This window comes from Oryza glaberrima, chromosome 11 (assembly GCF_000147395.1).
Source record: "Oryza glaberrima chromosome 11, OglaRS2, whole genome shotgun sequence".
Lineage (NCBI taxonomy): Eukaryota > Viridiplantae > Streptophyta > Magnoliopsida > Poales > Poaceae > Oryza > Oryza glaberrima.
The window spans coordinates 25,325,342-25,338,123 of record NC_068336.1 but is presented as its reverse complement, the minus strand read 5'-3'; the positions used below and the strand labels follow the sequence as shown (position 1 = coordinate 25,338,123).

The 12,782-nt window shown below is 41.3% G+C and overlaps 2 protein-coding genes and 1 pseudogene across 3 annotated transcripts; all 3 read right to left on the bottom strand.

The window, feature by feature from the left end:
- Positions 1–2,733: 2,733 nt before the first annotated feature.
- LOC127755282 (putative disease resistance protein RGA3) lies at positions 2,734–7,189 on the bottom strand. 2 transcript variants are annotated; one of them, XM_052280937.1, is made up of 3 exons: positions 7,035–7,189; positions 3,296–5,683; positions 2,734–3,181 (listed from the first exon to the last, which is right to left on the bottom strand). In XM_052280937.1, exons 1-3 carry the CDS (start codon positions 7,077–7,079, stop codon positions 3,113–3,115), a joined length of 2,502 nt encoding a protein of 833 aa, XP_052136897.1. In that variant the 5' UTR covers positions 7,080–7,189; the 3' UTR covers positions 2,734–3,112. The 2 variants fall into 2 exon arrangements, with proteins under 2 accessions (XP_052136897.1, XP_052136896.1); XM_052280936.1 differs by having other exon boundaries at positions 2,734–5,683.
- A 1,263-nt stretch (positions 7,190–8,452) lies between these two features.
- LOC127755872 (putative disease resistance protein RGA4) lies at positions 8,453–11,356 on the bottom strand. The gene has a single exon (XM_052281490.1). It carries the CDS (start codon positions 11,354–11,356, stop codon positions 8,984–8,986), a length of 2,373 nt encoding a protein of 790 aa, XP_052137450.1. The 3' UTR covers positions 8,453–8,983.
- Positions 11,357–11,666: 310 nt separating this feature from the next.
- Positions 11,667–12,054, bottom strand: LOC127755870 (uncharacterized; annotated as a pseudogene).
- Between the last annotated feature and the right edge of the window lie 728 nt (positions 12,055–12,782).

Sequence of the window (12,782 nt, the reverse complement as noted above, 5' to 3'; positions counted from 1 at the left end):
ATTTCAGTTATTTCCTAATTGTATTTCTATATGGCTCTATACTCTACTTTTAATATTTCTTATTTTTAATTCCGAATTTCAGTTATTTCCTAATTGTATTTCTATATGGATTCTATACTCCACTTCTAATATTCCTTATTTTTAATTCTGAATTTTAGTTATTTCCTAATCGTATTTCTATATGGACTCTATTCTCCTCTTCTAATATTCTTTATTTTTTAATTCCGAATTTCAATCATTTCTAAATTGTATTTCTATATGGACTCTAGTCTCCTCTTCTAATATTCCTTATTTTTAATTCCGAATTTTAGCTATTTCTAAATTGTATTTCTATATAGACTCTACTTTTTCTTTTTCTCCGATTAATGTGAGAATTTCTAGGCTATGAGAGCGAACGTGGAGGCTCTTTTTTCTATTCCTTTAATAATATGATAGATTGTATTTTTATACGGACTCAACTCTACTTTTAAATTTATTATGTTTATTCCAAATTTTAGTTAGTTTTAAATTCCTATATGGAATTTATTCTCTACTTCTAATATTCCTTATTTTTTAATTCCGAATTTCTATTTTTTCTTAATTGTATTTCTATATGGACTCTATGCTCTACTTCTAATATTCCTTATTTTTAATTTCAAATTTCTATTATTTCATAATTGTATTCAATATGGACTCTATACTCTACTTCTAATATTCCTTATTTTTAATTACGAATTTCAGTTATTTCCTAATTGTATTTCTATATGGACTCTATACTCCACTTCTAACAGTTATTTCCTAATTGTATTTCTATATCGACTCTATACTCCACTTCTAATATTCCTTATTTTTAATTCCGAATTTCAGTTATTTCCTAATTGTATTTCTATATGGATTCTAGTCTTTATACTCCACTTCTAATATTCCTTATTTTTAATTCCGAATTTCAGTTATTTCCTAATTGTATTTCTATATGGACTCTATACTTCACTTCTAATATTTCTTATTTTTAATTCCGAATTTTAGTTATTTCCTAATTGTATTTCTATATGGATTCTAGTCTCCTCTTCTAATATTCCTTATTTTTTAATTCCGAATTTCAGCTATTTCTAAATTGTATTTCTATATGGACTCTGCCTTTTCTTTTTCTCCGATTAATGTGAGAATTTATAGACCATAAGAACAAACGTGGAGGCTCATTTTTCTATTCTTTTAATAATATAATAGATGGGAAAATGGGGCGGGGTTTTCCCCTGTTCCGCAAAAAGAGAAAGACGACGAGGTGTCAAGTAGTTCGTGATTAAGAAAAACAGTGATACAAAAGACGCACACGCTCAAGATGAAGAAAAACCTGGAGACTTCCACAGGCGAGTATATATTCAAGCCCTTTTATGGATTTGTCCTGTTCTTATAGAAGTTAGCTGATATAGCAAAATGACGACTAACCTTTTTACATTGATCAGCTCTGCCAAATGATGAAACATTAACTTATGATATTTGCTAATGAGGTTCAGCCAGAATCTACATCCCTAGTCGAAGCTCTAAGTAATTGGCCCTTATCCCCAATCAACATAACACTCGAGCCCATGACCTCGTTGATATCCTATCCCTTTAGGCTTATGTCACATTGTTATTAGTTACATTGTGATGCCACCATCTCTATCTAAAGAGATGGCAAGTTACAAAGTCCGACACTAACTCGAACCCTTATCACTTGTTACAGCTACAAATTCAATTGTATATGAGTATATTTGACACTTATTCTAACTCCAGTGATGATTTATCATACATTGTTGAAGAGATTGGTGTTAGCCTACTAAAGAACTATTTTCCCGTGGATAAAATACATGTCCAAAGATGGGGATGTGCTGTCTGTATCTACTCAAATGACGCTAGAAAACTGGAGTGTTTAAGCATAGAGAGTAGCAAGTGGGAGCTTTTCTTAGTTTCCTAGTTTCTGTGTGTTCCCCTTTTTCTCTTTTTTAGGGGCTTATGCCCTCGACAACAGTATAATGTCGTTTTGTAACTGGCTTGATTTTCTCTCTTCTTAATGCAATTGGGTTGGCCGATAAAAAGTACACTAGAAACAGATAATATACACATGCAGGTAAAACCCAACCTGTGAAAATGATTTTGATAGACGGGTGTATCAAATTTCCTGCCTAAATTGATGTATTTTTCCAGTTGAGGTGGTTAGGCTGCCCGACTCTAGAAATCATTTTAGTGGGGAAAAAAACGGCAATTTCATTCCCGGTACAATTTCATCAGATAGCAACACCATAGCATCAAACACAACGTTGCGTGAAGCAAAGCAACAATACCAACAGATGAAGAAGAGAGGCAGGGAGCAACCGATCAACACCACCAAGTTGGATTTGTCGCCATCCGTGTTGGATCTGGGGCTCCCGCCTGGCTACCCATAGATCACTAGAACTGCCTCCCCCGAGACCCCATCGATCTGGAACTGTCATGGTGGTGGACCTCTTGTCGCCAACTCGCCGTTGTGGTCGAGGCGGCAGATGAAGAAGGGGCAGAGGCAGGTCAGGCGGATCTACCACTCCCAATGCAGTCGCCGGCGTATCCGCTGCTCGCGAGGATGCCAGAGGCAGAGCCACCTCTCCCTTGGCCGCCGCGTTCCACCTGTTCGACGCAATGCCTGACCGGAACACCGTCGTCGTGGTAGTACATCGCCGTCTCCGGCTGCGTGCGCCGCGGACACGACGCCACGGACTTCGAGCTTCTGCGTCGGCATCCATCGGATGTATCTTTTCAGGTAACCTTCCTGGCTCCCCTCCTTGTTTCCAATAACATTATCATTCATCAGCACAGTTAATGTACAGCATATGCCTCGAAGGTTGTTCAGGTCCTATTTTAGTACTACGTCCTAACATGCCAAATCAAACAAGTGAAAAAACCGATAATCAAATTGGCTGATCCGGACATACTGAAAGGAGGAGAAAAATATGATATTTAATTCGTAAAACTCCAAAACATCATCAGTGAAGTAGTTTCAAAAGTCTCAAGCTTTAGTACAATACTGAGCATCAAGGTGGTGGTATAATTTCAGCTCAGTTCTATAACTTTCATCTAGTTTCGCTTACAATCTCAAAAGTCATGCCAAAAGTTTTCTTTGTTATCTTCCACGGTGGGGAGAATCAGGGCTGTTTGGAGGAGCTGGAGACATTTGATTCAGCTGTAGACTCTGTAAGCTCCCCAAATAGGGAGTAAACATTGTTAGGACCACTCTTAATGACAGACGCAACATTCTGCAAATACAAATTGGAAAACGAGGCAGCAAAGGGGTATATAAATGTACCTTCCAAGCTGTTTCTGTTTTGGGAACATCAACTTGATTACTATCGAATTCTTTGTTGGCAATGTGCTGGATTTTTTGCCAGTTTGGATCCCCAATGGTTTCACAAGACCTCCTGAACTCGGGGTTGCATCCTCGGAGTACAAATTGCACCAGAGACCGGGGAAGCATTGGAAGTGAGCAAATATTCTGGCACTTGTAGATCACCAATGTCTGGAGCGAGGTGAGTTGCTCCATGTTATCTGGCAACGCATTCCAGCTACACATGTAGAGCCCGAGCGACCGCAGGTTAACGAACTCAGAGAGTTTCTGAGAAGAACCCAATCCGCTGCAGCTACTGAGACTAAGAATGTGCAGATTCTTCGGTCCCTTCTGCTTACCCACCATCCAATCTGGGTACCTTGAACCATGGTAGTTTGTTATTTCCAGTTTTTCAAGCTCTGGTGGTGGGTAAAGTCCCTCAAGTACCTCTGCTTGAACTTCTGGACAGCAGGTATCCTTATCCCAGACAAGAGCCAGTTTCTTAAGGTGTTCCTTGCTAGCTAGATTAGCTTCAAGAGCTTCCTCCTTGCTTTGGACGTTTTCAAGACCATGCATCTCTAGCCGTCCGCGAAGCTTGCTTAGGTGCTTCAGCTGCCGTAACTCATACCCAGGTCCCTTCTTTGCTGTGAAGAATGATAATGTTTGGAGTGAGGTCAGGCTGCCAATGTTCCGAAAATTCAGATCTGCAGAGCTGATTACATGCCGCAAATTGAGGAGGTTTATATCTTCTCCAGAAGAAAATACTAAATCTTTGCACCCGCCAATGTCTAACACCTGCAAATGGTAAAGATTGGTAAATGTGCTTGGAAAAACTAGTTTTACTCTGCCCGTCCGAAAAGCCAGATAGCGTAGATGCTTTAATCGACCAATAGATGCTGGGAATGAGAACACGTTTGAGGTTGTGACACTTAGCATGCTCAGTACCCGCAATTTCTTCAGCCTCATAAACTTATCAAATGGAATGTCTTGTTTGTGTCTATAAATGATCAGGGTGCGCAAACTTTCCATTTCCAAAATCTTGTCTGAAATCATTGCTTTGTTATATGTCTCAACAAAGAGATGGCGAACATTTGGAGGAAGAACTCCTGTCCAGCCATTCTCAATTCTAAAGCAATCACTTCTGTTGACCCTCTCTGCTAAATCATGTAACAGATCATGAACAATGAAGTAGTCAACGGCACCAGATACCGCTCTCTGTTGACCTGCTTGTTGCAGAAATGAGGCTGACACTAATTCATCAAGGTATTTCCCACCAACATCTTCCATTTCTTCTCCTGCATCAGTAGAGCCTATAAACCCTTCTGCCACCCACAAGTTAATTAACTCATCACGTTTCAGCCGATATCTTCTGGGAAAAATACTGCAGTAAGCAAAGCACCTTCTGACCTGCTCATCAAGTTGCTGATAGCTCCACAGTAGAGCTCCCATTGTCTCTTTCAAAAGGTCCCGCTTAGAAGCATCTCTCCAAAAGTCAGCATCTAGTCTCATACGTAGTTGTCTTCCCACTATGCTGGCTGCTAGAGGGGATCTCCTCAACTTTTTCGCAATGCCAGACCCAATCTCTTTCAGTATGGCCCGATCTCGTTCATCTATGTCCGCACCTTCGAGTGCATAATGCATGAACAGCTGAAGGAAGACATCATCATCCATGTCAGCTATGGGAATACATCTCATAGCATCCAGAGCTAATAATGCATCGGCGGTTCGACTAGTTGCTAGAATCTTGCTTCCTGAACCCCCAACCTTCAATGGAGAAACTATCTTTTGTAGCTCCAGTTGACCCGAATTCTTCTCACACCAGACATCATCTAGTACTAAGAGGAACCGTTCTCCAGTCAATGCCTCTTCCAGCTTCTGTTGTAGGGTGTCACGATTCTTGAACTCAGGACATGGATTCCCTGTAGCTGCCTCAAGCATCTCACTCAAAATGGTATCCACACTAAAATGTTTAGAAACATGAACCCACATGATAGGTTTGAAATGTCTTTTCTTTCTCTCACTGGCACAAACAAGCTGAGCAAGGGTTGATTTCCCAGACCCCGGAATGCCATGAATTCCAATTACCGAATAGCACAGGGCGCCACTCCTAATTTTTCGTTGACCATAGTCTACTTTTTCATGGAGCATGCCTATGATTTTGTCATGATCCATATCTCGGCCGATCACAACAGGTGGAGGAGCCGCAGTAGTGACCTCAATTCGTGAATTGACAGCAACAGTTTGTCTCTCCTTATCTTTACTGTAGCTTGGTAGGAGAGCCAAAATTTTGAGTGCTTCATTTATGTTATTTTCTATTTTATTTAAGATCTTCTCCAACTCCATTTTTGATATATCATGTAATGTGGTGTCCTGCAAAAGCCAAGTAAAAGGTGAAGCTCTCAATTAGCTCCTGATTTAAGGGGAATTTTGAGACGGGTTTAAGGAGAAAGAAAGGAAGTTAAAGGCTCCATCCTTTGTCTTATTCGTGGAATAAGCTAAACAACATATTTGCAAACGAAAAGTAATTTGTGAATAAAAAGTACTCCCTTCATTTCATATTATAAGTCATTGGTCGCATCCCGGTGTGTGTTCGCTAGAAGCTCTTGTTCTGATGCGTTGGCCAACAACCGTTGGATCCGCGATCTCCGGGGCTCCTTTGGAATCCAGGCAATCCTGCAATACTTGCAGATTTGGTCATTGCTGTGGACAACGACTGTCACATAGGGCTAACCTGACTCTTTCATCTGAAGGTGGGAGAGTTCGGGGTCGTACTCCACCCGCTCGGCCTACCTTGCCCTCTTCTCAGGCAGGATCCTGTTTCAGCACCTGCCAATCTGGCACTCCTTTGCCCTGCCTCGATGTCGCTACTTCATGTGGCTGGTAGCTCACCGGCGCTGCTGGACCGCTAATTGATTGGAGAAGCGTGGCCTCCCGCACCCAACCCATTGTGTCTTTTGCGATCAGCTGGAAGAAACAATCGACCCATTCTGATTGGGTGCCTTGAGTCCCTCCAACTGTGGTAGGCTGTCCTTTCAGGCCTCGGCCTCCCTCAATGCTTCCCCTCTGCGCTGCCTCTTTCCACGAGTGGCACCGCTCCTGCCGGCTCAAAGTTCCAAGGGAGCGCCATCGTGGATTTGACACAATAGTGACTCTTGGCGCTTGGTCCATTTGGAAGGAAAAAAAACAACTGTGTGTTGAACAACTGTTCCCGGTCCTGGCCTGAGGTTGTCGCTGCCATGGCGCAAGAGGCTGCCCTTTGGCACCTTGCCCATCCCCTGTCGCCCGTTCGGTCGTCACATTGTAATCGCGAGAATAGGCTTAAGTCCTTGTTTTCTTTTCTTTTTTTTTCTCCCCCCACCCCCTCTTTGTTTGTCGTTTGTATAATTTTATTCCTCTTAATACAAAGATGCGCAACCCTTTTGCGTATTCCCAAAAAATATTATAAGTCGTTTGACTTTATTTCTAGTCAAGTTTCTTTAAGTTTAACCTAGTTTATAGAAAAATATAGTATTATTTTCATCACAAAACAAACGTATTATGAAAAATATATTCAACGATAGATTTAATAAAAACTAGTTTGATGTTTTAGATGCTAATTTTTTTATAAATTTAGTCAAACTTAACAAAGTTTGATAAAGAAAAAAGTCAAACGACTTATAATATGAAACAGATGGAGTACCGGCTTTAGATTAGGGATTTAAAATTGCTCAATAGAAGTTACCTGGTTTGTGAGGCAGGAGCACATGGGAATGGCAGACTGGAGCATGTTCACCCACTTCCTCCCATGTGGATACAAGATCTGCCTTTCGAGACGGTGATGCTCAATATCATCCAAGATGTCTTCGGCTTCATAGAAGGCCGATTTAAGCTTGTCGAGCAATTCCTCCAAGCGATTGCTGGGAGGGTGCACTTCAACATCTTTCAGAATCAGCTCCAGCTGAAAAACTTTACTCTGAAATTCTCCTAGCTTCTGCGGTCCATCGAAACCAAGATAGGAGAAGCATCTGCTGAGGAGCTTGGAGATGATGGGCGAGACAAACCATCCTAGAGCTGATATGCCCCAGCCCACTGCAGCACCAGCCGTCACCGGATCAGGCATTTGGGATGTTCACAGCCAAGAGTCTGTTCACTTGCAGATTCTCTCGGCGATTTGCAGTTGTGTCTTGTAATCTCTTGTTGGCCAGTTTAAGAGAAGGTCATCGTGGCCCGTATAGTAACAGTCAACAGAAAAGAAACGACTCGTTCATACAGCCCTGCCCCGTAAGGATGGGAATGGTCAGGTCAACCACACTGCCATCCTGAAATCTCAATTGAATTAGTGAATACTACTCTCGTCATCTTAAAATATAAGGAATTTTGATAGAATGTGATATATCTTAGTACTACGAATCTAAACTTGAAGTATTAGGATATGTCACATTCGGCTATAATTCCTTATATTTAGGGACGGAGAGAGAGTATTGTATATTTTGCAATTAAACCATTTCTTGTGCAACGAACAAATGGTTGTATTTTTTTTAGTTTTATTCGCCGTGTTTTTCCATCCAGCTGCTCCTCCAGAAGAACAATACGAGTGCTTCCAAGTGCTTCAACGCCGCGTAAGCTACCGCGTGAGCACCTAACACTGAGTACGATTTGTTAATTTTGTAAGCTAGAATACAAAATTAAGCACAAGCATATAAAATAAACATAGCGATTAAATTTAGACAGTTATCTGCTCCCACCGGCCTCCTGCGTGAAACTGAAACCGGATGCTGCTAATGCATCCCGTCCTGATTAAGGGCATGTACAATGATTGTCAATAGTGGTCTCTCAACGTTGTTAATTAGGAATACTACTTAACAACAACTTAATATCGTTGTTATGCATAACAACGGCTTAACAACGACTCTTAATCACTATAATACAGAAATATGGTTGCATGATGGTAAAAAAATGGGAAAGAATACTAACAAAAGAATATTTTTTGAGTTAATTATTAGAGTCTTTGTCGTCTCAACTATTGTAAAGACACGGACTCTAAATAATCTGTATTGTTTAAGAGACCATACTTGTCTCTACCATTGAACATGCCCTAAGGACCTGTTCTAAGGTCCATTTGGAAACGGCTGGTTAACCGTACGTAAAATAAGAAACATAATTAGCATATAATTAATTAAGTATGAATACATGAAAAAATATAAAATAATTTGTTTGATTTTAAAACAACTTCTATGAGAAATTTTTTTACACCAAACATACCATCTAGCTATTTAAAATGTGTACTAACGAAAAATGAGAAAAATAGTCAAACCGCACTTTACACTAGGCTCTTAGTCGACTGGTACAATGCCGCCGTCTCTGGCTCCGTCCACGGTGGCAGCCAGCAAGCAGTGGGACGGTTAAGAAGTCCAACAAAAAGTATCTTGAGATACCGGTACCTTACGATATCAACAAATCGTTTCCAATAGTTGGATCTAACAATGTCCATCCTGTCCAGATAGATCCAACGATCGGAAACAATTTAGTACCGTGAGGTATTGGTACTTCGAGGTACTTTTTGCTGAACCAGAGCAAATCTCAAAAGTTAAGATTATAAGCAATATTATAGTCTTTGAGGAGGTACCACATTTTCTATTGTAAATTTGGTACCTCTTAATACCTATGTAATAGGAGGTACTAAATTTTACACTAAATTTTTGGTACCTCATGGTAACTCCTCAAGTACTCTTGACTGTAAATTTGCTCAACTTCTTTACTGGGAATGTGCTGGATCTTTTGCCAATTTGGATGTCCAATTGTTTTACAAGATCTTGTGAAGTGTTGATCGCATCCACGGAGTTCAAAGTGCAACAGAGACTGGGGCAGCATTGGAAGTGAACGGATATTCTGGCACTCAAATATATTCAGTTTCTGAAGAGAATTGAGGTGCTCCATATTATCTGGCAAGGCATCCCAGCTGCACTGTGAAAGGGAGAGCACACAAAGATGATAAAAAAACTCAAAAAGTTCAGGAGGAGGTCCCAAATGGCCGCATTTGTAGAGCTTAAGTTCGCGCAAGTTCTTCAGGCCATTCTGCTTTCTCACCATCCAATGTGGGTACCTTAAACCGTGATAATTTCTCAATTCCAGTCTTTCAATCTCCATCGGTGGGCAAAGGCCCTCAATCACCTCAGTTTCAATGTCAGGGCTGCAGTTATCACCATCCCAGACGAGTATTAGTTCTTTGAGGCGTTCTTTGGCAGCTAGATTGGCTGCGACAGCTTGCTCTTTGTTTTGAACATTTTCAAGACCATGGATCTGTAGCCTGCCGCGAAGCTTATTTAAGTGTGTCAACTGCTGCAAATCGTACCCCAGACCCTTCTTTACTGTGAAGAATGATAACGTTTGGAGTGAAGTCAGCTTTCTAATGTCAGGAAAATTCTGGTTTTCAAAGGTGACGATATGCCGCAAATTGATGAGGTTAACTGTATCTTCCCCTGAAGGAAACACTATATTTCTGCAATGACCAGTATCTAGCAACTGCATATGGTAAAGCTTGCTAAATGTTCTTGGTAAAACTTGTTTTACTGATGAACTCGTCCAAAAAGAAAGATAGCGTAGATGCTTTAATTGGCCAATAGATGCAGGGAACGAAAGTGTACCAGATTGCGTGACGGTCCGTACCCGTAGCACACGCAGTTTTCTCAGCCTCGTGAACATACTTTCAAGTACGTTTTCCTCAATCAGCATATCCAGTTTGTCACTATAAATGATTAGAGTGCGTAAATTTTCTATTTGCAATATCTTATCCATAACTATTGTCTTATTGTAAGTCTCAATAAAAAGATACCGAACATCTCGCGGGATAACTCCTGTCCAGCCATTTTCAATTCTGAAGCAATCATTTTTGGCAAGCATTTTCAATGCTCCTGTTTGTTTCTCTACTAGTTGCAGAAACGAGGCTGACAATAATTCGTCAAAGTATCTCTGACCAACATCTTCCATTTCTTCTCCTGCATTAGTAGTACTTATAAACCCTTCTGCTACCCACAAGTTAATTAACTTGTCGCGTTTCAGCCGGTGCCTTCTGGGGAAAATACTGCAGTAAGCAAAGCATCGTCTAATCTGCTCATCAAGATGCTGGTAACTCCACCAAAGAGCTCCCGTTGTCGCATCCAAGAGGCCCCGATCACGAGTGTCTCTCCAGAAGTCAGCATTTGGTCTTATACGTAGTTGTCCTCCCACGGTTCTGGCTGCCAGGGGTGATCTCTTCAGCTTTTTCGCAATATCGGAACCAATCTCTTCGAATATCGTCCGTTCTCGTTCGTCTATCTCAGCACCTTCAAGAGCATAATGCAAGAACAGTTGGAGGAATACATTATCATCCAAGTCGGAGATGGGAATACATCTGATAGCACCCAGTGCTAATAATGCATCTCTACTTCGACTAGTTAGTAGGATCTTGCTTCCTAGATCCCCAACCTTCAAAGGAGAGATTACCTTTTGCAGTTCTTGCTGGTTCACGCCCTCTCTGTACCAGACATCATCTAGAACCAAGAGGAAATGTTTTCCACTCAGTGCCTCTTCCAGCTTCTGTTCAAGGATGTCAAGACTCTCGAACCGGGGACATGGGTTCCCTGTAGCCTCCTCAAGTATCTCCCTGAAAATTTTATCCACACTAAAATTCCGAGAAACATGAATCCACATGATAAGGTTGAAATGGCCATCCTTCTCCTCTCGCTTGCCCTTTTTCTCACTGGCGCACACATGCTGGGCAAGGGTTGATTTCCCAGACCCAGGGATGCCATGAATGCCAATTACAGAATAGCTTAAACCACCGTTGGCTTTTCGTTGACCATTATCTATTTTCTCATGAAGCATGGCTATGATCTTGTCGCGGTCCTCATCTCGGCCAATTACTACAGGTGGAGGAACTGAAGTAGTGACTGCAACACGTTGTCTCTCCTTACCATCACTGACACCGAACAAGTCTGGTAGCTTCAAAATTTGGTGTGCTTCATTTACAGTATTTTCTATTTTCTCTAAGATCTTCTTCAACTCCATTTTTAACACATGCGGCATGTGTGCATCAATTGACGTGCTACCACTCCTCTGCAAAACCAGATTAACGGTAAGGTTATCGATTTTAGGTAACCGGCATGACTGCTAACTGAGATTATTAATGCCCCTATTGCTTTCCTATTACAAACTTCGATCATACGGCTGTAAAAGCCATTGTGTCTTCTAAATTTCAATAGTAAGCTCTCACTAACAACATATTCATGGGTTTATTTGCAGATTTTGTGGGATTTGATCATGTGATACATCGTTCGGTAAAAAAACATAGTTACCACTAATCAGTATTGTGATTGTGTGCTACAAAGTTTGGTTTTCATGAACTTGCCTGGCTTTCGAGGCAGGGACACTTTGGCAGGGCAGACTGGAGCTTCTTCACCCAATTCGTCGTGTGTGGAGCCATGCTGTGTGAATCTAACTTGTCATCAGGCTGAGACACAATCTTCCTTTCAAGTCGGTGGTACTCAACGTCATCCAAGATATCTTCAGCATCATAGAAAGCAGACTTCAGCTCCTTGAACAAATGCTCCAAACGATCCCTGTTGCTCCAGCATCAGCTCCAGCTGTACGACTTTACTCTGAATTCTGTTCAGCTTCTCCGAAGCATCAAAGTTGAGGTAGGAGAAACCTCTGTTGATGAGTTTGGAGATGATGGGCGTGATGACCCAGCCTACAGCAGTACTGATACTCACTAGATCCGCCATCGTGAGACTTTCAGAGAAATTGGATTAACAATCTGTAACCAGGGGTGGATAAAATGTTTGAGCAATAACCATAGCTCTGCCAAATGTATTGAGGAAGGAGAAAGAGTTCAAACTACAAATGTGGGAATTTCTAGCCTCAACAGCGAACGTGGTGTCTCCTTTCAAGACTGTTTTAATAATATAATAGATAGATAGATAGATTTGTTTTCCCTTTTGAACCACTGTTTGGGCATTATGGAAGCTAGCAGCAGGTGAGCAAGTTACAGTAGTATGAACAAAACACAAAACAGAAAATTGAATACCTTTGTTCCACAAATTTTTAACATTTATAAGCTTTGATGTGTATGAAATAACATTCAGAAGTACGAGGATGAACCTTGCCATGTGATTCGAGCGTACATCCATCTGCTGTTGGTTTATTAATAAACTATTACTAGTACTTTATTAAGTTAATAGATTTGTGATTCGAGCGTACATCCATCTGATGTTGGTTTCGTTGGCGACGAGCTCGCTGGACACGTGGTTGCGGCGAAGTCACCGAATTCGGTGTCTCCCACCGCATCGTGTATCGTCGTCGTGATCAGCTCTAGCATAGGAAAGAGCACGTTCATTCCGGTGCTCGATTTTGCGCGCAACGGAGCTCCGGCGAGCGGTGGAGGCGAGGAGATGACAAATTTCTTTTTCTGTGAATCCTTGGATGTGATTTCATCGGCCCAGATGAAGATGGA